Raw genomic sequence first — 26,899 nt, forward strand, 5'->3', positions numbered from 1 at the left:
AATAATTTTGAAATACATCATGAATCTGCACATTTTGGAAGCGCCTGGGTATCTCAGTAGGTTGAACGTCCAGTAGGTGGAGTAGGCTCAGGTCATGATCTCACAATTCGTGGGTTCGAGCCCCACATCAGACTGTGCTGACAGCTCAGAGCCTGGAGCCTGCTTCAGGTTCTGTGTCTCCTTCTCTCTCTGCCGCTCCCTGCCCCTCTCAAAAATAAATAAACATTAAAAAATTTGAGTTTGCACGTTTGGAATCGATATAGAAGTTATATTGTCAAGTCCTATAGCTAATACTTACCTGAAAATAGTATTGATGCTCTGTTAGCACTTAAAAAGCAGATTCTCTTAGGAAAACCACGGAAATGTTGAAGCCAAGTTGTTAAAAACACAACCTAGTGATGTGCCTATTTGCATGACAACTACACCCTCCACAACTCCTAGAGACTTACTTACAAGCTTTTTAGACAATATGAGGATCAGGCCTAAAAGATTTAAAGTCCAGTTCTGTGCCTTCTGTCAGAAAACATGCACCTCCCCAACAAGTAGACAATTTCTTCATTTTGTCTTTTAGCATTCTTCATTCTAGCATCCTCTTCATTTTTGAGGATAATTGGCTAATGCAAAAAAAAATACCTAAAGGAACATTAGGACAGTGCATAACAATTCTTACTATATTTAATGGCATTTGTTTTTCATTTAAAATAATTTTGCCGTTTCTACTGTTTTGCCAGCATTTTATTTTAGAAAAGTTGTGGGATTCTTTCCTATCTTTGAGCGTATTTGTCATTGGCCTCCCCGCATAATGTGAGGAGTTATGACAAAACGGGTTAGTTATACAGCCTTTGCACTCCAGATAGCACTGGTTGTGACCTTTGATCGGAGATGAAGGGGACATCTAACTCCTCCGTGGATAGACCTCTGAGAAAGAATCACAAAACCAGGATGGTTTGGGAAAGAGCCTGGTGGATCAGAAGTTCCTCCCCTCAGTCCATCTTGATGTAATTTTTCACTAAACAGACCCTGTGAGGATTAGCCCATGAATTAATTAAAGTGTTTAGCTTCTGTTTACAATGACGCCAGACGCCAGGGGCATATCCTGAACCAGACACTATTTTTTGTGTTTATTTTGTTCTGTATTTGAAAGTGGAAAATTCTTGAATCTTTTACATGAAGCTGAGAAAGAACCAGTAAAGGGAGAGATTTAAAATAACAAGCAATAATGAGTCTCATGAGGTATAAATGTTTCCCTATGAGATGCATTTATTTATCTGTTCCACAGAATTCATAAAAACACAAAGGAACAAGGAGACAAAATGGACCGACAGTGTCCATTGGCAAAAAAAAAACCCACTTCATTCAACAAGTGATTTTACTGCAGGGCCCCTGTGAATAAGAAGTAAGATTTGTGATTTTATATGAAAGTGGAGATTTTTTGATATTTTGCTTTAAGAAAAAGATATAAAACTCACCCCAAACAAAATATCAATATTTACTTGTAAATTTTTTTAATCTTAGAAAAACTATCATCCATGACTAGGTCCTAAATTCACGTGAATCACAGCTAAGATGTAGAGTAAATGTACAAGTACGTATTTTGGCTTTGGTTAACCTGTTCTTTCCCCCAGGTTCCCAAACCCTGGAAGAAACAATTATCTTTGAATTCCATCTTGTTTAAAATCTGATAAGGCCTTTGCCTCTGGGAACAAATGGCCAGTCTCTCATACCCCACGTTCACCTCCAATGTCAAGAGATGTTAGCCAGCAAACAGAAGGGCCAGGGGACGCTGAGCCAAACACCTCAGCCTTTCCCTCTGCAATGACACCCTTCCGCCAAGCACACTCCAAAACATCTTGGAGAGTAGCCAGTGGAATAAATGGAAGCAAAACAGAAAGTAAGCCTTTTTTTTTTTTTTTTTTTTTTCTGGACAAGTAGGGGAGTATCTAAAAGATGATCAAATCAGACTAAAATTCACACCAGATGGTACTAAAAGTTCATGTATCCCCTCCTTCACCTGAGTATGAGGGTTTGTACCCTCACAGATTGTTTTTAGACAGCATAAAAGGGTTACATTCAGGTCAGCTTGATGGGCACACACCAGTGCCGTTGCCTCAGTTTAGAAGTTGCCCATTCGGAAGAGCCCACGTTCGGTTTAAGGGTCTGCTTCTGCCATCTTGAAATTCTTAACTTTTGGACAAGGACCCTCACATTTTTATTTTGCCATGCCACCACGCTTGGCTGTGTTTTCTCTGCATCTTCATATTATGCTGTGCCTTCGTTGTTTTTTTTTTGGTTTTTTTTTTATCGCATTAGACATAAACTATTCAGGTATTTTCCTTCTTTTCTTTTTGAAAAGTATTACAGCAGTTGGTGTTTCTAGGCCTATCTGGAGAAGTTCTGTGTGTGCTTCTCTGATGTTTTACATCTGTGGTAATAGATTCAGAAGGACTAAAGTAGAGGACTGAATGTGGAGGATTTAAAAAGCAAATGCACAGGCTAAGGCTAGGTAAAGTACAAAAGTCGAGACGTTTGAAATGAATAATTGGTTTGCATTCTGACACACAAACTTGCCAGCGTCTGCAATCATGAAAATGGAATGACAATAACTGTTTCCAGTTAGAAGCAAGAGACCATTTCCATTCGACAGGCCAAAACAAAACAGCCTTCTTTCCAGATGGGTTGTGTGGTAGATGATTCAGCCTAAATTTGACTAAAATTGAATTTTTGTGGATTCCTGTGGTAGGACCCAACACACACACACAGAAACACACACACACACACACACACACACACACACACACACACAGTGAAATTCTTGATGTGCAGATATACTCAAGTCACATTCACTTCCTTTTCTTTCAGATCTATTTTTTGCATCCTACTCTGTTCCTTTTCACAGATAACTTCCTACTTTTGCCTTGGATCCATTTGTGCTTCCGTATTCACAGAAAAAGATAGTCAGTAAGTAAACCTTCCATACTTAAAAGGCTGACACCATTGAATGTCATAATCTATGCTGAGACAAGAATATAAAGAATATAATCCACAACTTAGTTTACTACATGCAAGAAATCTCATTCCATTTATCTTTGCAGTAGCTAGGAGTGGCCTGATATTTCTGATAGTATAGGGCATATTATAACACACAACCATAATAATGGAAGGTTTTATTGGCAACAATAAATTGCTAGCCCATCCTAGAAGCAGAAGGGAGTATATATTAATATTTCCTGAGGTTTTTTTTATTGGTGCTAGAAGCTGATGATTTCATTTAATTTCCATCACAACCGTTAATACCCTCATTTTATAGATGAGTCAACTGAGGCACAGAGAAAGGAAGAAACTTGGCCAAGCCCCACAGTCAGTGAGTGGTAGGGCTGGGGTTTCTGTCAAGCAGCCTGACTAATTCTTAATTATGGTTGTAAAGACGCTGAGTTTTGAGTCAAAAAGTAAACAGAGGTGATAATTGCAAGAGAACACATCGTTTACTCAACGCTAAAGAAAGGATTTGGAAGGTAGGTCACTTTGGTTGCTGAGTCAATATCCAAGTTTCTACTGGTAAAGGTAAGGAAAGTGTCATTTCCACATGACTGCACTTTAGGTTTCCAGACACGAGCAAGCTCTTTCTTTTCCTGTATTTCTGGCTCAGCCTGAAGGAGATACACAAACTCCAGTACAAGGATTTCTTTTCAGACCGTTCAATTTTTTTTTTTAAGTCGTTTCAGTTTGGAGCTAAGAATGACTTTCGTCCAATTTAATCACCACAAGGTTCATATCCTAGCAAGAGAAGGATGGAAAATAAAAATCCATTCAATTATATTGACTATTTGGCCTATCGTTACTGATCCTCTTAGCGTTTGGAGGCACCGATTTTTTTTTTCACGTTCTCTCGGGTGGTTTAATGTTATATCTTACTGATGAAAAACTATAACTTAGAAAAGGTAATTATCAGAGTGTCTGGGTGTCTCGGTCAGTGAAGTGCCCAACTCTTGACTTCAGCTCAGGTCACGATTTCACGGCTTTGTGGGTCTGAGCCCCACATCGCGCTCTGTGCTGTCAGAATTCCTGCTTGGGATTCTCTCTCCTCTCTCTGCCCCTGCCCCACTTGTGCTGTCTCTCTCTCTCTCTCTCAAAAATAAATAAATAAACTTAAAAATAAAGTAACTATTTTCCCCAGAGTCAATTAATGAGTGGTAAAGGTTTGGTGAGAACTCCAGTCGTCCTGGCTCCCAAGTCACTGCCCTCTGCACCACTCTGCTCCCAGGTGATGATGAGTCCTTTGCAAATATCCACAGATGTCTTTTTGTCTCCATTTTTCTCTGCTAGCAACATTCTATGATTTTCACAAAGAAAAAAAAAAAACATAATGTATCCCAACCCTCATTTACTACGTGTGGTCTTTTGAACTTTAAAGTAGTTATGCCAGTAAACTGAACATACCTTGTCAGCACCCCCACCAAAATGCTTCCCGAGATGGCAATCTAATTCCTGTATCACAGTAACCGGTATAGGAAACTCATGACTTTTTCAAAGCAATGCCAGCATGTGAACTTGCGTAGCCACTCCGTGGAAGATATCGTAGGCAATGGTACACGGAATGTAATGACAGGCTATTGTCCTACACATGGCATATCATCGCTTTACAAAAATGGCTGTCACAGAATCTGCCCTTCTTCCTCAAATCATTTAGGACCCTGCTACTCTCCCTTTAAAAGATGAAATGTAACTCCCCTCCTCCCCTTGAATGTGAGCAGGCTTGTGACTTGCTCAACAAAAATGTGTGACTTCTGAGGCCAGGGTGTAGGAGGCGGATGTAGGAGCCCTGAATTGCTGTGTCAGAGGGCTGGCTTCCCTGAGGCCACCATGCTGTAAGGAAGCTCAATCTAGTCTACTTGGAGAGATGCTAGGATTATCATCTAAAGAGAGGGATGCCTGGCCAGCCCTTATTTGTCTAGCGCCAGTGAGCTACCATTGTAGGAGGTTCCTCTAACCAGAACTGCCAAGTCGGGAAGAGAGAGGACTAGCAGTGATTCCCTGCAGAGGTCTTGGTGACAGCAAAACCAGGAGGGTAGAGAAGCAATAAGAAGATTGTCTTACTTTCCTTCTCCTGTTTCTCATCCCTTCAAAGCTCCCAAGGTTCTTGCCTGATTCTAAAGCTGGACTCCCAATCTTCTACCCATTCTCAGTCCCTTACTCCAACACACTCTTGTCTGTTTCTAAATCCCTCTTTTATGAGTTAGCCAGTCAGTTTCTCTTGCTTGCAACCAAAGACCTGACATTTAAACTTAGAGATGACATTTAAACTCTCCTGACATTTAAACTTAGAGATGCCTATTGCTTCATATAAGCACAAACATAAATAATCATCCAGCTTCATTTTTTAAGGAAAAGGATTTTTAGGGAATGTGAGTAGTTCCCAACATGATGAACCCAGACATGTTGTCTGGATCTCTGGCAGTCACTTTGAAGCCATGAGATAATCAATATAAGGGAAATGCCAAATGATCACATTTCTGAAATCATTTAGCTTCATTGTAAGCAGTGGTCTTCCCTGGGGTTTCTTGCAGAAAAAAAAAATCTATTTAGCCATTGTTACTCATCTTTTTCTGTGAATTACAGAGGACCACAAAATTAATTGATATATACATAGAAACTATCCCTGTGCATTCCATGTGAGGCCTGTAGGAACACGAACAAAAGAGGAAGAAAGAAAGTCAAAAAGGAGTCATGCTCAAATCACTTGACCTCAGCATTCTGGTGACAGAGGTGTCCGTTGAGGTGCCACACAGGATAGAGAGCAGAGGTGAGTCACTGCAATGGGTATTCTTATTTAATGATAAAGAAAAAATGCAGGTAAATAAAACTAATATAGAAGCAGCTACCTTAGCAGACATTTAGCCACAGATGAAGTATGTAGAGCATATGTGTGTTGAGCCTCGATGGATTTGTTAAATATTCTCCCTTTTGTATTGTTCCTGCGTTTATGCATGTTGTTGAAACTATTATCACTATTTTGTTTGAGAAATTTATCATTGATAATTTATGGTTTCTACTCCTCCATGCCCAAATCAATGAGAATTCTGTGTATGTCTGTGTGTGTTAACAAAATCACCATAGGCATATAAGAATTCATGCATCAGCCAAAAGGAGTAATAGACAGTTTTTTGGCAAATGGAAAATGCTGGCTACGTGTTTTATGTGTTTGTTGACTTATTTGCATATTTAAAAATGTAAGTGTATTTTATCTTCTAGGGACTAGGTAGGGTACTAGAAACACAGAAGGGAATGAAACAAACATAGCCCGTATCCTTACAAAACCTAGAGAAGGGAAAAAAACTGAACAGGCAATTGTGATATGGTATTCAGGGAACACTGAGGTGGGGGCCCTGACCAAGATTTTGAGTGTCCAGGAAGATGTTTTGGAAGAACTGTTGTCTTGACACAGAGCTAAAACCTTAGTGTGAGTTAGAAAGGCAAATGGAGGGAATGGGGATTTTTCCTAGAATTTAACCATTTTATGGATAATATTGTCCAAGGCTTACCCTATACCACAGTTTACCAAGAAGAATATCTCATCCACATGGAAAAAGTAATTTCTTTTTTAAAACATTTTTTAAACATTTATTTATGTTTGATACAAAGAGAGAGCATGGGCAGGGGAGGGGCAGAGAGAGAGAGGGAGACACAGAATCTGAAGCAGGCTGTAGGCTCTGACCTGTCAGCACGGAGCCTGACGTGGGGCTTGAACTCACAGACTGTGAGATCATGACATGAGCCAAAGTCGGATGCTCAACCAACTGAGTCACCCAAGGGGCCCTGGAAAAACTAATGGAGCAGGAGACTATAGTCCTTTTCCACCTCTAATTTCCCACTCAGGTACTTGTCCTTCCCAAGGAAACACACCAGGGTGGTATCTTATGTAATAGCAAAAGAACTAAAAAATCCAGAGACTGTAATAGGCATTTCTGCCAGCCTCCTTTGGCTGATATATCAGGACTCAAGCCATCACGACTGTTCCATAGGATGCATGGGACCAGATATAAGTGGAAGAAAGTGAAGGGTAGAGGTCAAGGCAAATAAAGCTGCAATCAGGTGAATGCAGCTAGAATGGTCAGAAACCAAAATACCCAACTTGATTCTTTTGATGGTGATAAATTAAATTAGATAGATTAGTTTAGATTAGATTAGATTGCCACCTATGTGGTATGAATACTTTCAGAGGAAAATAACTGATTTCTTTTACAAAAGTGCAAAAACAATTCAATAGATGAAAGATAGCCTTTTCAACAAATGGGGTGGGGGAGCCATTGGATATCCACAAGCAAAAAAAAAAAAAAAAGCAAACAAAAAAAGAGAGAAAGAGCTTTGACCTAAGTTTCACACTTTACACAAAAATTTGTTCAAAACAGATCACAAAATTTAAATGTTAAATGGAAAACTATAAAACTTCCTTTAGGAAAAAACAGAAGAGGAATTTTCAGGAACTCGGGTTAGTAAAAAGTCTGTAGAAGTGATACCAAATGCACAATCAATGAAAGAAAAAACTGAAACATGGAACCACATTAAAATTTAAAGTGTTTGTTCTGAGAGAGACCTGGTAAGAGGATAAAAATACAAGCTGCAGACTGAGAGGAAGTATTTGCAAACTGCATATTGGACAAAGGACTACTATCCAGAGCATATAAAGAATTCTCAAACTCAACAATAAAAAACAAACTGTCCAAATACAAAATAGTGACAGTAACAAATGCTGGCAAGGTTATGGAGAAAGCAGACGGTCATACGTTCATTATGGAAAAGTAAAATGGTACGGCCACTCTGGAAACAGTTTCACAGTTACTTTGAAAACTCAACATGCAATGTGCATTTTAATAGAGAGACACATTTTAATTGCTGCTCCTGGTTCATCTTCACACTGGTTCGTGAAACACAGCTGAATGTTCAATTGTTACAATACTGATGCAATAAATCCATTATTATACAGACATGCTCTCCATTTTCTGTACCCAGATGATAAAATGCAAGGAGTCCATTTTCCAACTCTGACTATTTTCTTAAGTTTGATATGCAAAATCTATTTCATTAAATGATTATAATTTAGGATTCAAGCTCCTTTCCCTTGGTACCAAATAAAACCACTGCATTACACACACACACACACACACACACACACACACAGAATCAGAATAGAAGAACCAATGACACACAGCTGTCTTGCAGAATCATTTTATTTTCTGCTGCACAAACATCTTTCTCAGGTAATGTTACTAGAACAACCTGTTTATGAGGTTTTATAGTTTGGGATAAATAGAGTTTAAAAAAGCTACTCTATCATATGGAGTTGTGATATAAAAATGGTTTATAGGCCATATTTTTCAAAAAGCATTTAGCTAGACTATAATCCTGCTGAGAAAACTTTACTATTTAAGTGCATGATATGGAATGAAAAGATATGATGAAAAAGTCTTCTGATCAAGAAGCTTGTGGTCATCAAAGGAATGTTAGTCTCCGCAGAGAGCCACCAGGATTTTTTCATAATCTCCCTTGGTTTCATCCTGTTGATGAAGAAATAGAGTATACTTAATGCTACCTGAAACCACAATCAATGTAAAATATTTTTAATCATAGAAGAATTACATATTTGTAGATTAACAGTTATAGAACGTATATCATAGTATGTGAACTCTAGGATCTTTGATAAAAATATCATTTACTTAAGTCATATAATTAATATAGCAGATAACTGATATTTGTTAATCAATTATTGTATAAAAAGCAATAGCTTTCAAGATTCAGATATATTGACTATGTTATATATTAGAGCCATTATTTCCCAAGAATGAAATACCACACAGAACTGGGTAACTTAACACAATATAATGTCGTATCACAGTAAAGAAGGACTATGTGACTCACTCACCAGAGAGAAAGTGATAAACCTGTGATTTTCTCACTTTTTCTTGGTAGATTTAGTTATCCAGTGTAAGTGACAACTTAACTTTAAACTGTCAACTATCTTTCAATCTTTCAAGAAGTTTAAAACCTTTGACTTGTGTTTCTTTTTTACTTTTAACATTATAATGAAAATTTAAACTTGCATGTTATACATTTTATATTAACAAAATTAAGGAAAAACTTACAATAGTAAGTTTCTAATCTCTAATCAATAGTCATTGCAAAATACTCATTATATCTCTCTACTAAAATGTTTTGTTTGCTAAATTTATACATGCGAAACTAAATGTTTCCATGACTGCTGGAAATTGTGTGTGGTTTTTCAGTATAGAATTCACAAGTCCAGGGAAAGTTCAATAAATTACATATCCTAAAATAACAAATTAATCTTATGCATACAATCTACAAATATGTAAGTCAGCTTTTCTCTTTGAAGAAGTTGCAAAAAAGACTGCCGTTTGCAGGGGTGGGCAGGGAGCATTATGAAAACCACAACATACCAGGATGGCTTGGCAGAGGGAGACACCATACAACTTCTGATAGCATGCTTTGATATCATTCATGTCGATTTCAGAACGGGAGACCATAATTCTGATCAGTGCCTTATGACGAGTCCCAGCACCCTGTTTAAAACAAATGATGGTAAATGTCATAGTCAGAGCATACTCTTAGTAAAGCAGGATATGGGTTTGAATGTGAAGCTCTTTTGTTCACTCATTAAAACACACATCCACACACACACACACACACACACACACACACACACACAGACACCCATGCACTTGACACAGGTAAGAAATAAAATGACAGGGATCCAACTGTTGCATCAGCAGGTGTAAGCTTTTACCACCGCTTGATTGGTCCTCCATCATCAGTCTTTCTTTTGTCCAAACGCTCCAAAAATTACAAATAACATGAACCTTCTAATTTGCTAATCTGATGGTCGAATTCATCTATTTAAAACCCTCAGTGGTCTTGGGGTTGCGTTTAGGATGAAAACCAAACATTTTGTCTGGGTTCACAATGTCTGCCTAGTCCCACAACCTCTTCTTCCACTATGTACTCTCACGCTCCTTGTATTTATCATCTTCAAAGTGTCATCCAGAGTCCTCCTCCTGGACCAACCTTGCTTCATCCCTCCATTCCTTCCACCACCACTGTCCTCTGGCTAATCCCTATTCAAATATCAGGTCTTAGTTTATCAGACGGCAAGTCTACACTGATTTCTCCTGCTCTTATTCAGTGCTAGGCGTTCATCCTCACCCAGCTAGATAACCATCCCCTTAGGTGGCAGCAGGCACGAGGTCTGGGACTGTATTGCGAACCACATAGTGGACAATGTGTATCATTTCAGAGGGACTCTTTCCTATGAATTGAATAGTTAGATCTCTCTCTCTCTCTCTCTCTCTCTCTCTCTCTCTGGGGACTTCTCTATTTTGGAGTGCAAAGGAAAAAAGAAGGACGACTTTTCACAATACATGTATACAGGTGGCATCCTGTACAAGACGATGCATGCTAGAGAATGAAGTTCAAGTGAAGTGGCTGAAGTGGTATTTATTGCAAATGTATCTTAATAACACCTTCCACTTGTGTCACTTTAAAATGACGTTTTAAAATCTTAGAATGAAATATGAATCCAGGGCATGGATGCCAGAATAACAATATAAACAAAAAGGAAAGTGAAACATAGAAAGGAGGAAATCGTAAAACCCACAACCTCAGCGGAAGTAGGTTACTAAAATCACATCTTAAGAGAAAAAGTAACCTTTCTCCGCTGACTCAGGTTTTGTACAAATCACGAGTAAGCCACCAATTACCGACAACCTCACCTTACTACCTCACCCGTAAAAAAATACAACAAATCTGACCGAATTTTATGCTACTAAGGAAGGGTATTGCCTTTTGCACTAGATGGAACAATGATTCTTTTTAGGAGGGAGATATTAAAATAAGCATGGCTTGCAGATGATATGAAGTTTTCTGTTGTTCTCCCCACAAACAATAATTTTACCCCTAAGCAAAGCACATACACACAACGTTACCTTCATGGCATGATGAAGCTTCTCAGCAAAGAACATCGGTTTGCTTGTGGCACACTTCACTGCAAGACAGGCACACTTAAGTTGACATATTTACCACATGACAAGAAAGACACGTATGAAGGAAACATAAGGAATACAGTTTCACCAGCAAGATTCTATTCTACACTTCTGTTCCTCATCCCCCCACCTCATAACGGATATTTGGCCTGTAAGAAACTGTTCCCTTGATGGCGTTCTGAGTAATCTTTCCCCCCAACAATGTCGCCTATCTCCTCCTGTATCTTAAATCCATCCAGTACCAACTCCGGTTCATGCTATCCGGAGTATACTCTTCTTGGAAATGCGGAAACCAGTAGGTGTTAAAGGCCATGTGGGCACACGGTCAATACTTTTCTCATGTCATAAAAAGAATTTTTTTCAAGTGAAATGGGGCTTGCTTTCAACATAAGGCAACTGCCTGATAAAACACTAACACATGCGTCCATGAGTGATATTCTCTACCTTGCTACTCAACGTGGAATCTGTAGACCAAAGGTATTGGCATCACCTGGGAGCTTGTTAGAAATGCAGAATCCCAGGGCCCCACTACAGACCTACTGAATCAGAATCTGCACTCAACAAGATTTTCGGGGGGATTCATGAGTGCGTCAAGGTTTGAGAAGCACTGCTTTAGAACATACGTTCCCAGGTAATCAGGATAGCACAGGAGACCTTTAAAGCCTTTTTCTTCTGAAGGCCTTTTCAGAAGTCTCTGCAGACCTACAGAATTAATCCCTCTGGCTATGACTAAGATGAGTCAATCAGCAAGTGGCAGACCAGGATTTGAATCTGCATTTATCTAAACCCAATCTCATGCTCTTAATGACTGACCACTCTGACTTTCCTCAGAGGTATGCCCTGCCTGGTGCATCACTAAATGCTCAGAAAGTTATTTCCCACCTGCCCATCTTTTTGATAAAAGGAATAATATCTTTTATTATTAAGGCCATTATATGCCTTTAGCTAAACATTCATTGCCATTATCTTACATGTTGCCTCTATATGAAATATAAGTTTATTATATCAGCTATTTTTTTTTTAAATTATGGGACAGCATTGACCATTTCAGGTTAGAAAACCCTCCCTGCTGCAGGACCACATACCAATAGCTGTGAGGCATTTCTCGATGTCCCCTTTCATTTCCAGGTCCAGAACTTTGTTCATGTCGTGCTTACTGTACTTGGCGTACTTCTGAAACACTGAATATGAAGTTTAAACTAAGAGATGTACAAGGCATCCTATTTTGGGGAAACTAGCAAAAGCAGGGCGACTCAAAGCATTCCTTGACTGAATTTCAAAACACATATTTTAAAGCGAATTATTCAACTGAGCATATTTTGGATACTTCATCTTCTCCTAGGAACGTAACTCTCATGGCTATTTTGGTGCTCCTGTATATTTTTGGGAAAGCTTTGCAAGTGTTGACATTTATTAGAGCTGGCGTGTGATTGACAACCGTGATACTTACTACATCAGAGCCAAGTGCCATACCAAATGGATCTCCCCTTCTATAGAGATCTGTGTACTAAATGTCTCTTATTTTTATCATTAGAAATCAGTGTGCTATTATAAGATAATGAACTTTCGATCATCATTAGGACTTCCCCTTTGCGTTGGCTGCGAAAAGGTGCAGAGTCAAATCTTGTGCTCAAAGGCCAACTCTTGTTGCTTTGTGGTGGGGGGGGGGGGGCCCCGGGGGCCACCGCTGTGCCCTTTTCTTCACTTAGTCCTGAGTTTTTAATGTTTTTCGTCATTGTAATTTCACTTATCGTATGTGTGTATTTTGTCACACCCATTCCAAATACTTTGAGAGAGTAGAAATAGTTAAGATAATGAAATAATGTTCTACCTGCCAAAATCACAAAGTGTGTTTCAAGTACTATAAAATGGTGGCCGTTCAACTTTGGGCAAATGTACAAATGGCAATAAGGGGTCAGGAGCACCACATCCACTTGGGATGGGAAGGACACTAATTAAGGCTTCTATCTTTCCATTCTTTTATTTGTCCTCAAAAAACCCTGAATCTTCCATAAGTAATTTTCAGGAACCTTTTTTTTCCCCATTTACCTTGGCGAAGATGGGGATATGCTCTGGTGGTGAGAATGGTAATGAACACATTCACATCTGTCCCTTTTCTCCTTTCTCCTGCTTCATATAAAGCCTATCAAGAAACACAAACATAAACATTTGACTATCTGCCGACTTGATACCCGCACAAGAATGTTAGATCTCTTCAAAGATTTTCTAGGCAGCTGCTTTGTGTCCAATTCAATCACAGTAAGCAACGCTAAGAGTGCAAGTTCCATAAAGATAGGGACCGTATTTGGTCAAGTATCTTCCACGGTATGTTTGTGCCTTGCAAACAGTAGAGACTGAAGATGTGTTTGCAGAATAAGTATTTGCTGAATTAAATTGCTTTCAGGTTATGCTCTATATCAAGACAACTCCAAGGGACTGTCTAAACACAGGGTGGTTTTTTTTTTACTCTTGATCGTTCAGAGTAACTACCAGCAAATGGTACTAATAAATCAATAATTCAAACATAACCTAGACTTGAATTTTGATATTAAGATTTCTGGATTCAAATTCTGACTCTGGAACTTAGTTGCCCTGTAATCTTAGATAAACCATTTAACCTTAGTGAAGTACAGATTTTCCTCTTTTGTAACTGGAAAAGACAATCTTTGTCGTACGGTCACAAGCACGCTCTGTTAACTTTCAAATGTTAATTGCCATCATCCTCCTGGGCCGCTATTAATCCAGGTAGCTGCCATAAATATACATCCAAGAGCCCTGATAGTCTTAAAATGGAAAGCAAATTCAGAAATGTCACAAGCAAATAAGAATCATTTTTTATTATAGGCAGTTATTCAAATGCTAACTTTTGTTCTTTGATACGCTTGCGTGATTTCTATTAAAATGGTCGAACTTCTGGTAGATGTAAGTTATTTTGGACTTTTCAAACAAACATCTGGTATGTATGCATTTATTCAACCAAAAAGTTAATGAGTGCCTTTTATGTGCAAGATTATGTACGAGTATTGTGAAGGGAGTGAGTATGGACAGATAAGTTTCTATCCTATTAACTCACTGTAATGAATTTACAGACATAATATTATCCCATAGGGAAAGCATATGCAAATAATAGTTGTCTTTTTTTTTTTTTTGTATTTAACAGAAATTCCAGGCCCTAAAATGGCACAGTTTCTCTAATGTTGCCAATGGATTGGTGTATAAATAACCAGCAATCTCACTGAAATTATATATGTCAATATACTTGAACGTATATAAATGTTATAATTTTTATAACTATAATCATTACTATAATGGTTTTACAACATAAACATACATCTATATGTATGAACTCATTGCACTCTTCACTGTTAAAAGACGGTTCAATGTGCTTACCCTTTCCACTTAAAAATTATTTTTCCCTTTCTTAGACATGATAAGAAAAAATTCAGGGTTTTCTCAACAAAAAAATTCTTAAGAATGACAAATCAATTTCTTTCAATCCCCTCCCACTTTGTGAGAAATGAAATCTATTAAGAACATAAAAATCACGTGTTTCACTCTGTTCAAGTGCAAATGGGTGTGCATCACTCAGGGAATGAACATTAGGGGTGACTGGCCTCTAGAAGGATCTCAAGTTTGCTTTCACGTAGAGGCCTCACGTGGTAACCCCACCTAACGCAAGACCTATCTGACATAGGAAGGTCGACTCCAGAAGTATTTGTGAGCACTTGCTTACCCTGGCGTCCGTATCAGCCAAGTCGTCATTCAAGCCAAAATCCTCAGATCGGTCACCCTGAAAAAAATCCCCATTCTCTGGTAAGTTGTTTTATTTTATTTCTTTTTTAACTTTTTTAAGTGTTTATTATTTTTGAGAGAGAGAGAGAGAGAGAGCAAGCAGGGGAGGGGCAGAGAGTGAGGGAGACACAGAATGGGAAGCAAGCTCTAGGCTCCAAGCTGTCAGCACAGAGCCCGATGTGGGGCTCGAACTCACACCGACCGCGAGACCATGATCTGAGCTGAAGCCAGCCACCCAACCAACTGAGCCCCCCGGGTGCCCTCTGGTAAGTTGTTTTCTAGCATGTAATCTCATGATTTACTTAATTCTCTTAACATCAGGTACATAACACTTTTTGAGAAATAGAGAGTCAATTGCTTATTTCGAGAGAGAGAGAGAGAGAGAGGAAATCTAAGACTTGACTCCTCATAAAGGAGGAGGTATTTTCTGAACTAGTTGAAGTATACCTTAGCGAGAGAAAGCAAAGCATTCCGATAATCTCCAGATGTGTCTGAGGTGATATCTTTAGCCAGATCTCTCTTCAGTTCTGAGAAATAAGAAAAGTATATTTTGCAGTAAACTAGTGACAAATAATGGTGGTAGTAATATCTGACGTCTCTGTGCTGGCTTACAATTTGCAGTGTCAAATGTTCAATGACTTATGGAACGTATCTCAAATATTATCATTTTTTAAGTAAAAACAGAGTAATCAGAGCGAGTAAAATCTTAGATCATCAAAGCTATTTCCATAGGGCAATGAAAGCAATTCAGATAATACAGTGGATGAAACCCTACGGTCATAAAACTTTTGCTAGCAAGAATAAATTGCATAGGTATACATGATTAAAAATCAATTTTGAAACAAAATATGCCAAAATTTAAGCAATGGGATGAATTAGAATATGTATTTAAAACCATAAGCTAGAGGTACTTCCTTGAACACAGATTATGTATTTACTTTAAAATGTTATAAATATCTTATATGTGATATAGTTTTGCATACATGTGTAAATATATATACAGATAGATTGATTATATATATAGATATAGATTTAAAATGTTGTAGAAAATCCCTTAATTAACTAGGCAAAAATAATGCTCTAGTACACAAAAATTAACTGAATTTATAATTGAGTAGAGGACAGGGAAGTTAAATAAGCCATCATTACACTATATTTGGTATATAATAGAGAAATATGGACATATACCTTTGTAAACTATGTTTTATCAAGCAAAAGTGAACTGATAATAATGCCTTTCTTGATTATCATTACTGATAAATGGATCTAAGAGAAATACTGATAATGAGATAAGAATCACAGAAAATGAGGTTAAAACCTTCCTTATTGTGATACCTTTATTAAATTGCCATGTGCAAGGGCTATTGTATTCCCTGTGCTTGGTATGGAAACCAAGCAGAAAGATCCTCTATGGTGCCGCATATTAGGATGGGAAAACAAACGTTGAAGGCTTGGGAAACTAGAAATAGAAATTAATAAAATTCCCAACACTGACCAGGACCCGGTGATAGCGACCCTGTTTACAGTGTTGAGTGTATCTTTTAAATGAGATGTGTCACTGAATAGATAAAATGATCCATGGCTGGTCATTCATCCCCATGGTTATAAATAGAGATAAAGAGTAAGTTACAAAAATACATAAAGAATAAGTGACTCATTTATGTTCATAATGACTAAAGTTCATAATGGTAAAGGTAAAGTTTCCATCAGAGGATTGTAAGTACTAGACTCTACATTTTCTTTTTTTTTTTTTTAATTTTTTTAATGTTTATTTTATTTTTGAGAGAGACAGAGACAGAATGCGAGTGGGTTGGGGCAGAGAGAGAGGGAGGCACAGAATCTGAAACAGGCTCCAGGCTCCGAGCTGTCAGCACAGAGCCCCACGTGGGGCTCGAACCCACAAGCTGTGAGGTCATAACCTGAGCCGAAGTCGGATGCTCAACCGACTGAGCCACCCAGGGGTCCCTGGACTCTACATTTTCAAGGGCAAATGGAGAATATTTTGTTTGGAAATTTCTGTTCTTGTTATCTTTTCAAAATAAAAAACAATGGGACATTTTTTGGACATAAATCTCAGAAAAATAGAAATGTTTTTAGGAAATTCTTTAAATTCAGCGCTAATGAATTGAGTTTTCCATTACAGTAACATGTGGCCATTTGTGCTAGAAGGACATTTTCTATTAAAGTGCAACGTTGATGAGGGGTGGGATGCTGTCTCCCTCATCAGCACCCTGGCAACTCGAGTGCTGTCTGGTAACAACGTGTGCATGCATTGACACATGCCGAACAATGGAGAAAAATTATAATATGTAGAATTTCCAAAGCCCCATTATTAATATCCACATTCAGCTTTGAGAAACACATACCACATTTAGTTTCCGAGAGGCGATTTGGACTGTTGGGCATTAAAACATACCTTCTCTATAGACTCTGTTAATCTCTCTGATTTCTTTGTTAGTTCTTGATACCAAAATCTCATCCAGAGTATCTTCATCAGTCCCAAGGCCCTGGATTAAAGAAGAAATGGAGGAAAATCTTATTCAAGAGCATCTGCTAGCTTTTGTGTCCCAAAATTCGTTTGAATCTGACAGTTAGTAACTTTCCCACGGTATGTAGTAAATATCCACAATATTTAACGATTACAACAAACGCTATTATACTGCTCTAAAAACAAAATGGATTTAAAGCCAGTGTTTTGCACAAAGATGTGAAAAGTGAGGCGTATGATTCATTGCAGTGACATCATGAAAAGACTGGACATAATACAGCTGCTAAGTCCAACATTCATTCATTTATTTATTTACTCATTCATTCATTTTATTCTCACTGATGGGCATGCCCTGTACTGGATGCTGAGGATATAAAAAGACATGTAAGTGGACTTGGTCTATACAATCTCTTGAAAGGAGTTTTGGTTAAATAAGGCCATTTACCTTCATGGCAGCACGAAGCTCTTCAGCATCAAACTGGGCTGGAGTCTTTAACAGAGCCAAAACAACTTCCTCGAGGTGACCAGAAAGGGCTTTCTTCAGAGCTTCATCCAGGGGCTATAACCAAGAGATTAGAATCAGGGCCTCTAATAAGTAAATGCTGATGCTGGGTAATACCACATTGTGGGTTACCTGACTGTTAGGTAATCTTACTGCTGATTGCTAAATCCAGCCACCTTTTAGAGCTCCTTTCATTCAGGTACAAAATATGACATTTAGAATGTTACCTTCATTTTTTAGATCTAGAGTGATTACAATGAAATTCGCTGAATTCACTGATAACTTTCTTTTTCTTTTAGAGACAGTGTAATCAGGGGAGGGGCAGAGGGAGACAGAGAGAGAGAGAGAGAGAGAGAGAGAGAGAGAGAGAGAATTTCAAGCAGGCTACACACTCAGCATGGAGCCCCATGCAGGACTCAATCTCACGATAGTGAGATCATGACCTGAGCCGAAATCAAGAGTCAGATGCTCAACTGACTGAGCCACCCAGGTGCCCTACACTGAGAACTCATAAAGGACTTCTTTAAGTATTCTCTTGATGTTTTACACAGGAAGAAAATCACAAGGCTCAAATATAGGAGTTTGTATTTTAACAGAAACAGTAGTAAGAATACTTCAAAAATAATGTACTAATAATTTTCCAGCCTTTGAGGTTTTCACTGCTCAAATAAGCATTACAATCAAGCACTGGTATTATATCATTTTCTAACTGGACTCCTTAAAAATATTACCCATTATTGGTATAGAGAATACAAAACTTACTTTTAAAGTAGAATTATATGTATAAACTTTACATTCAGACATTTAATCACTCAATTTAAAATTTAACATAACACACATATCAATCAGAACATATGCTTTACTGCCAAGAGTACTCTCGATATTCGTTATATTCAAATTAAAGACTGGTCTTCAATATAAAAGTCATCTGCAAAGCACCAAGACGACTCATGTCTGAAACCAGAAAATTTGCTAGAATTGATTACACTGCAACCAAGCAAGGAAATACTGTCATCCTCGTCTTAGTTGTAAGGGGAAAATAGTGTTGGAGACTGAAAAAAGAATAGGTGAATTGTGCTTCAAAATCCATGTTTATACATAAACGTAACTGAAATTAAATATCTAAATGTACCACTCGACCTACCTTTCCTTTCTCCTGGAGATACGCTGCTTTGATCTGCTGACGTTGCGCATTGTTTCTCTTAGTCAGAATGTCAATGATGGTTGCTTCATCCACACCTGGAAATAAAAGACCACTAGGCTTTTAAAATCAATTTTCTTCATCATCAATAACTGACAAAGTAATTAATTACCAAGATGGCCCAAATGAAGTTCTAGAAAACTAAGAAATGGAAATTATACCAGCCTAAGATATAAAGGCAGCATTAAAGGGAAGCGTTTCAGATGTCACTTCCTCCATCTGAAGGAGAAAGAAAGAGAAACTGTTCCCGACCCTCATAGCTGCAGTGCTTGGTCCTGATTTAAACCCTAGATGTGAGGAGAGGTGTTGATTCCAGCATTGAGTTTCTGCTGGAAATGAGCTGGTAAAAATATCAGTCGTAGCAACAGAGATTCTACTGATTTGACCCAAATTTCCCAAGTGCTGAAAATTCCTAAGTTCTTTTGATGAAGAAATCTTTTTTTTTTTTTTTTTAATCTTCAAAATGAAACAGACCTTTCCCACTGCGCATGGCTGGTTTTCAATAGCCATTCTAGTGGCCATTCTGAAATGTCCAGGAGGGGCGGTTATGGGGAGACATGATTACCTTTGACTGTTATCGCTTTATGCAAGGCGGCAACATCCGAGGATGGGTTGAAGCTAGGATAGGGGCTCACTGCTGACCCAGGACCGCCTTTGGAGCTTTTCACAGTTTTCTGTGGATGAGACAGACATAGAATAACGTCCACTCCTTCATACTAGCTTCTCTTCTAATCTTAACTAAGTTATTTTATTGTCACTTGACTTACAACGTATTCCTGCTCTTCATTTTCAATAAACCAGGCCTGTTTGAGGAATTCTGATACCATTGCCATTTTCAAAGAAGTATCTGGAAAGAAAACAGATAGATGCTTTTACCAAACAAAAACCTACAGCACATATATGCCATTCTACTCTCTTGCATACATAAGACATAGAGTAGTCTTGACCTTACTTAAGGATTACATTTAGGAGCATAATAAAATGCTAGATGTAAGCTCTTTAAAAGGAGAGTCTGACCCTTGAACAGAAACACCGAGCCTCACCCACCATTCAGAAACTTGGTTCTTTCTTGGCATATTCAGTCCTAACCTTTAGGGGCCAGATGATTCTACAAGTGGGGTTGGTGATTTACTTCATTGCTCTAAATTTATAGACCATCTACCATATGCCAAGCACTGAAGGTCCAGAAAATATTCAAACATCATGCTTTCCTCAGAGAGCTTCAAGCTAGTGCATGCTTCCTGTGGGAAAACACAAAAGCTAAATGCTGGCTGATCTGAGCCTCTCTTGGAATGCGTCAAGGTTAACCTGACAGAAAAGTTGAAGAGAACACAACAGAGAGAAGGCTGGCATATTTGGGACGCTACTAAAGCAAGAAATGTTGGCAGAAGCCCAATCCAAAGAGGTTTAAATTATCTCCAACGCTTTGGGAAAAGATGAATGGATTTCTAGAAAGAGCAGTACGATTCCATTTATATTTCAGAAAGATCACTCATCCTAGATCATAGGGAATGGCTAAGAGACGGGCAAGATGAAAGATTGGAGACCATTTAATAGGCCTTTAGAGAATCTGGGTAGGATTGGTGAGGGCCTAAAGAAAAGTAATGGCTGGAGAAAAAGCATAATGTTCTATTTACATTTATAAGGTAAAACAATCTGTGACAATCTGCCCGAGTGGATTCAGGCTCAAAACGCTAAAGGAGCTTGATAAAGAGATAGTCAGGTGGCATTTCCCCCTCAAATAATTGTTTCCTTTTCCATTCCTTGGTATAAAATTATTTCAGCATTTGAAGCAATTGCTACCCTCACATTTCTTCCTAGCTGAGCTGTCCTAAATATTAGTCCTTCATGGTTTTCCATCCAACACACAAAAAACCCAGATTTTGTAAGAGGTTCTTTGTTCTCATAGGAAGCATCAGGGTGATACTGCAACATAGATGTCCCCTTTCCACAAACTCTGTCTTGAAATTTTGTTAATTGCTACCATGGTTCTGCAGTATTTTTATTTAATCAACCACGTATATCTTTAAAACCTGAAGCATGTTGAAAAACTCGTGTGTTCCCTGTTTTGTCCACAAAAGAAGCTCTCAGTGATCCTTTCGGGCTGGGGATGTGTTTCGAGGGGCTCGTTCGTGAGCAACGTTGACATATCTCTCCATATTGCTTTGTTTATCCCTCTGGAGACTACGCCCATGAATACATCTGAAGGAGTTTGGAAGGGAAATCTCAGTAGTTTGAAATTCTTCATCAGAAGCTAAATGAATCGTGAGAAGTAAAACCCATAACCTGACTCCTTAACAGCATGTTCAGACGAAATCTTTCATCCATACCTGCTGAAAAAAAACCTCAGTTTCAAGTAATGAGATTAAATACGTGAGAGAAACCATATCCAAAGCAGAAACTATCTCCACTTAATTATCATGGGGATTGTTCACATTACTGTTCTGTCATCAGTGAGAAGAACCAATATTTTGTGCATCCGTTTAAAATAACCTCTTCCCCCTCCAGCAACTGATAGATATAAAGTTATTTCCTGAGGTAAAGTCATGATGTACAATTTTGCACAAGGTTTTACTTCCTGTTACAGTCATAATCTGAGGCCATTGCTGTTGGCACAAGCAGATTCATTTTCCAGTTATGTCATTGGCACATCCAGAACTTCTAGTAATTTCTGGCAAGATTTCAGGTATTTGAAATTTCCATTTTTATAATCTCAGCCATGCCCTTCGTAAAGTAGAATCCTCAAAATGAGTGATATGATTGGTCACTTAGCACAGTACTTTTCCATCAGTGAAATATGTATTCCAGTATTTCCACTCTTTTCAATTGGAAAAAAACCCTCAAAATAGACCAGAGACTATGGACATTGTCAAATATAATTTTAAAAATGAACCCCAGAACTTCAACACAAATTTTATGAAAACTTCACTGTGCTTCATTTTTTTTCACTTCTCAAAAAATGCTCACATAATGCATTGATTTCTTCACATAACACCAAACAACACAAATAAGGGGGCTGAATAATTTATTTGACACAACAGAGTTTATAGAGGAGACACCTTTGTAACATATCTTCTGAGTTCCTAGATCTTATAATCTGAAATAATTTGGATGGTCTTGGGACACCTGGGTGGCTCAGTTGTTTAAGCCTCTGACTTCGGCTCAGGTCATGATCTCATGGTTCGCAGGTTTGGGCCCCGTGTCGAGCTCTGCGCTGACAGCTCAAACCCTAGAGCCTGCTTCGGAGTCCGTGTCTCCCTCTCTCTCTTTGCCCCTCCCCCGCTCTCACTCTGTCTCTCTCTCTTAAAAATAAAAAATGTTTTTAAAAAATAATTTTAAAAAATGAAATAATTTGGATGGTCTAAAAGCACGGTCTAGAAAAGAAAAGTAGTCTGAGTAGACTGTCTCAGAAAAGCAATTTGAGGAAAATGGAATCTCAATCCAGCCAAATAATTTCTACTAGCTCTTAGCTTAAGGACACAGGGATACTGGCAGGATGTAAGAAATTGCCCTAAAGGAAAAATATTTTATCATGTACCAGTAGTTAAGTGCTCAATGTCAACTGCAAGTATTAGCAGAAATTTTTAACAGTTGCAACATACTTTACAAATACCACAGCAAAAACATTCTGGCCAAACTGAATTGCTAAACCATTCTGTCTCTTCTGTAACTACCCTCTGCATGAAAACCGGCATTTTGTAACTTGATAAAACATATTCAATACTTTGAAGGTAACACTTGCTTTACTTTAGATAAATAATGCATACAAGGATCTTTACTTGTTATATAGATATCAGATATTATTACTATGCAGAGAAAAAATTTGGTCTAGAAAATAGAATTGTAGAGTTAAAAAAATAAATTACCCTATGAATCTGCAAAAGATTTTCTTTTTTTCTTTTTTTTTTTAGTTGCAACGTTTGTAGGGTATGTATTATTTTATTAACATACCTTGGTGCTCTCTCTCTCTTTCTCTCTCCCCCCCCGCCTCTCTCTCTCTCTCTCTCTCTCTCTCTCTCTATATATATATATATATATATATATATAATCTGGGTACTAATGAACTCTGAAACCAGCATTATCCAAGATTATCCGAGATTCACATTATCCAAGATTGTCTCAGTCTTTAACATCATCTAATTTGAAGATGAAATTGGCCATTTATACATAGGTTGACCTATATGGAAATTAACAGTATTTCAGAGTTCTTCTAGTGAATGATCTGTTTGTGAACATGCACTGCCTACCAATCTCATTTATCTGTGCATAAATGTGTAACTTTCTAGAGATGAGCATTTTTGTGTATATTTATGTGTCATAAGAGAGCTCTCTTCATCTCATTCAGCAAGGAATTACAGAGGGTAAACACACATAAAAAGTATGCCCAAGATGTTAGGCAGAATACAGGATCCATGCTTACAGCACTATAAGATAAAGATATTCCAGAAATGGTACGTTAGTAATTAGGCCAGCTCAAAATCTGAAAACACTAAGGCTTGTATCAAAGTTAATTTCCTGATTTCTCAAAAACGGCACGACAGTTATGTCCTTGTTTTTTTAATATAGAGAGACAGAAGTAATTTAGAGGCATAGGGCCATTGTATCTGTAGTGTTGTCTCAAATGTTACAGAAAAAAACACAGGGTGGAGTGAGGAAGAGGATAAAGCGAATGTGACATACTAACAATTGTGGGATCTGCGTACAATGGTAATTCTGTGCGATATTCTTGAAACTTTTCTGAAGGTTTGAAATTATTACAAAAGTTTGTTTGTTTGTGTTTCTTTCTTGTTTTAAATCGCAAGTTCTATCTCGGTCGGCCTCATGAAAGGCTACTTCCAAGATCTGTAAACAGAAGAAGCCGATTTTTATGGTCTCTCATGCATCCTGGTGACAATCTAGAATGATCAGAGTTATCCAGAGATACCAGCAGCAACTAATTCTTGCATAGGACAGCATCTTCATTCTTATTTTCTACCTGGGAAAAACAGTGTAATTTTCTGGCAGTTTTCTAGACAGAAGCTGTCAAACATCAAGTCATACATAAATCTATGCCTTCTGATTCCAAAGTATTGCAAATTGTTTTACACTTACAACCAAAAAGACAGTGAGTGACAGGAATGTTATTTTTAAGAGCTCACACTCGAGAATCAGCTTCATTACCAGTGAACCCATGGAGACTGTGGCAAGGTTTACCCTAGCACTTGGGGGTTTATTCTTCAATGCTTTGGCTTGTGCTCAGTTTTTCCCTTGAATATATATATTCACGGGACCTTCCCTTACCTGCTGGTGTGAGGGAACCAATTAGACTATACAAAGGCATGACTCATTCAGGAAGAACCATTTTGTGAAAGGTACTCTCATGAATGTTTTGCCTCTCGGCCTTTGGATAGGGTGTTTCCTTTGCTTGCAATGCTGTTTCTTCCTCCGTATTCGCTTCCCTTGCCAGACTGTTGCTTCTAAAAGGACTCAGCATAGACGTCTTCACATCCTCCAGAAAATTTTCAAGCGTTCAACACTCAACTGGGTGAAATTCTGTGCCTCTTCCAAGATGTCCTCCTGTCCCCCTACACTCGCCCCTACCATTCTGTATTATCACTTTCTCTGTACCCGTCTATATGCCCCGTCTATATTCCATGAGGGCAATGCTAGTCTACTATTCATCATGCACCTCCAATCTCTGGTATTTAGTATATTAATAAGTATTATTGAATGAATAAAGTAGTGGATCAGTGCTAATTATTTAGGAAACATATCTATACGTTTCACAAACGTTTCTTCATAGCTATAGGATATAAAATAAGAACTGAAGAGTTCTGAGCCCTATTTGGATCCCCTTTAACTGACTATATGGCCTCAAGAAAACATTTAGCTTCTCCAGGGGTCTTCATTTATAAAAATACGAGTGTTGGAATAAATAGTGTCTACAATGCATAATAGCTCTGAGGTGCCTATCTTAAATTTCATCTCAAGTGGATGGAGGTGGGGAAAATTAGCATAATTAAGGAAGGTATTATATAAATTATATCTGTTCTGATCTTTCTGATAAAAATTTATCCTGTTTTAAAGAAAGATGAACTCATCTACTCCAAAAACTGTTTTGAAAAATACAGCGAAAAATCGCTGAAAAATACAAGGTCCACTGTTTTAGCTGCTTAGCTCTGATTTTAAAAACAGCTCCAGGGTTTAGAGAAGATTAAGAACAACCGATTCAGCAAACTAACATCATAAACAAAACTCAACCTTTGCAGCTCTTTGGGTGGAGGAAGCATTTAATAAGCACGAAACACTCCATAATGTTATTATTAACTATTTTGTCAACATCCATCAAAGGTTGGCTATCTGCCTTGTGTGGTTGAGCCTGGGGGCCAGGGTGTTGACAGAACTTCTGGGGAGGCGGCCATTTCTGAATTAGGGAACCAGTGCTTTACCGCATTTGAATCATTTTGCAATGCGCCTTCCCTTCTAGCTATCAAAATACATTTCTGCGGCCAGAGGGGAATATTATTTTTTCAAAGTCCATGCAGAATTTTAAATATAAACAGGGCAAGAAAGAGCACTTCCTTCTTAATCAAGCTAGCATTAAAAGTTAGATGTCAGTGCATTTAATTTAACATTCAAAATGGACTAAGAAAAATTCTCAAAGGAGCACTTGTAATAAACGATAGCTGGATATATGATGATTCGAATTCTCTCACTTTTGCAAATATATCCAACACCAGTAAAAAGTCTACCTTGGATTTGTTTGGTGCTTTTGCTACTAAGGAAAATAATTTTCAGAGGACCCAGCTGGCATTTGCAGGAATAACTTATCTGACACCACCCAGAAAATACTTTCCTTCCCCTTAAGTTTTCACATCCACACTTGAAAAACCTGTCTATGACACAGAGACTCCAGGAATAAGAATGTGGCCACACCCTCTTTAAATGAAATGATTAATCAGCGGATCCTCTTACTTATTTACACTGCATAAATAAACATAACGTAATTTCAATGTAAATTACAAAGGGCATAATTATCACTATGAGGTCTGAATCTATTTAATTCTTAGAAAGAAAGAAAGAAAGAAAGAAAGAAAGAAAGAAAGAAAAGGAAGAAAAGAAAGAGAAAGAAAGAGAGAGAAAGGAGAAAGAAAGAAAGAAAGAAAGAAAGAAAGAAAGAAAGAAAGAAAGAAAGAAAAAGAAAGAGGAGAGGAGAGGAGAGGAGAGGAGAGGAGAGGAGAGGAGAGGAGAGGAAATAGTCCTGCCATTTTGAAACAGTTTCCTGAAACTCCCCTCCAGCACTTCTGTTCTGTACTGGTTGCCTACAAGTATCCACCCTCCATCATGATTTCCATGTAACACACACACACACACACACACACACAGCTCTTGGAAATGTGTAACTCATAGGAGGAAAACACATTCTTCCCTTTTTCTTCTATGGTAATTCACCAACAGTGCAATAAGCCAGTATTAAGCAAACTGCCCATATTTGTAAAACTCTTAACTATGTAAAAGAAAACATTACAATTTGTGATTTCCGACATATAAATACCCAATGTGATTTTACAGAAAGATTTATCAAAACATACTAAATGCAGCTAGCCATAAATCCTGGAGAAGCAGTAACAATTAACATCACGATGGGACAAGTTTTCAGAACAGTCAAAGCTAACTAAAAAGAAAACTAAGACTTACCCTTTTTCTTCACCTTCTTCCAAAGCACTGGAGAGAGATTCTCCTCTGAAGGTTTCACACTAGAAGTGAAGCCTAGTGCTTCTGATTTTATAGAATTTGAAAGGAGACCACACCTAGCAACCAGAAGTTAGTAATTGGTTGCCCTTTGTTTGAAGTACGTGGCTCAGCCTCGGCCAGAAACAAAGTGA

General features: G+C 38.0%; 1 protein-coding gene and 1 long non-coding RNA gene across 2 annotated transcripts; one reads left to right on the plus strand and one right to left on the minus strand.

Moving 5' to 3' along the window:
- The first annotated feature begins 1,287 nt into the window (after positions 1-1,287).
- LOC121013629 (uncharacterized) lies at positions 1,288-14,854 on the plus strand. The gene is made up of 4 exons (XR_005782812.1): positions 1,288-1,396; positions 1,626-1,891; positions 5,617-5,800; positions 14,746-14,854. It is a non-coding gene; the product is annotated as an uncharacterized LOC121013629 (long non-coding RNA).
- On the minus strand, positions 8,208-26,899 carry ANXA1 (annexin A1). The gene is made up of 13 exons (XM_040449340.1): positions 26,712-26,899; positions 19,802-19,881; positions 19,600-19,708; positions 18,978-19,072; positions 17,777-17,890; positions 17,260-17,350; positions 15,291-15,370; positions 14,785-14,841; positions 13,101-13,194; positions 12,137-12,232; positions 10,995-11,053; positions 9,453-9,575; positions 8,208-8,552 (listed from the first exon to the last, which is right to left on the minus strand). The coding sequence occupies exons 2-13, from the start codon at positions 19,865-19,867 to the stop codon at positions 8,499-8,501; spliced, it is 1,038 nt and encodes a 345-aa protein (XP_040305274.1). The 5' UTR covers positions 19,868-19,881; positions 26,712-26,899; the 3' UTR covers positions 8,208-8,498.

Source organism: Herpailurus yagouaroundi, unplaced genomic scaffold, assembly GCF_014898765.1.
Source record: "Herpailurus yagouaroundi ecotype Mexico unplaced genomic scaffold, PumYag 199, whole genome shotgun sequence".
NCBI lineage: Eukaryota > Metazoa > Chordata > Mammalia > Carnivora > Felidae > Herpailurus > Herpailurus yagouaroundi.

What these genes read in the sequence shown, in the direction of transcription:
- ANXA1 (XM_040449340.1), bottom strand. Translation starts at nt 19,867, where the DNA reads ATGGCAATGGTATCAGAATTCCTCAAACAGGCCTGGTTTATTGAAAAT. An exon ending in GAAATGCCTCACAGCTATTG is followed by an intron (nt 11,054 to 12,136) that starts GTATGTGGTCCT and finishes CCTGTCTTGCAG; the next exon opens with TGAAGTGTGCCACAAGCAAA. An exon ending in CCCTCTGCCAAGCCATCCTG is followed by an intron (nt 8,553 to 9,452) that starts GTATGTTGTGGT and finishes CTTCATCAACAG; the next exon opens with GATGAAACCAAGGGAGATTA.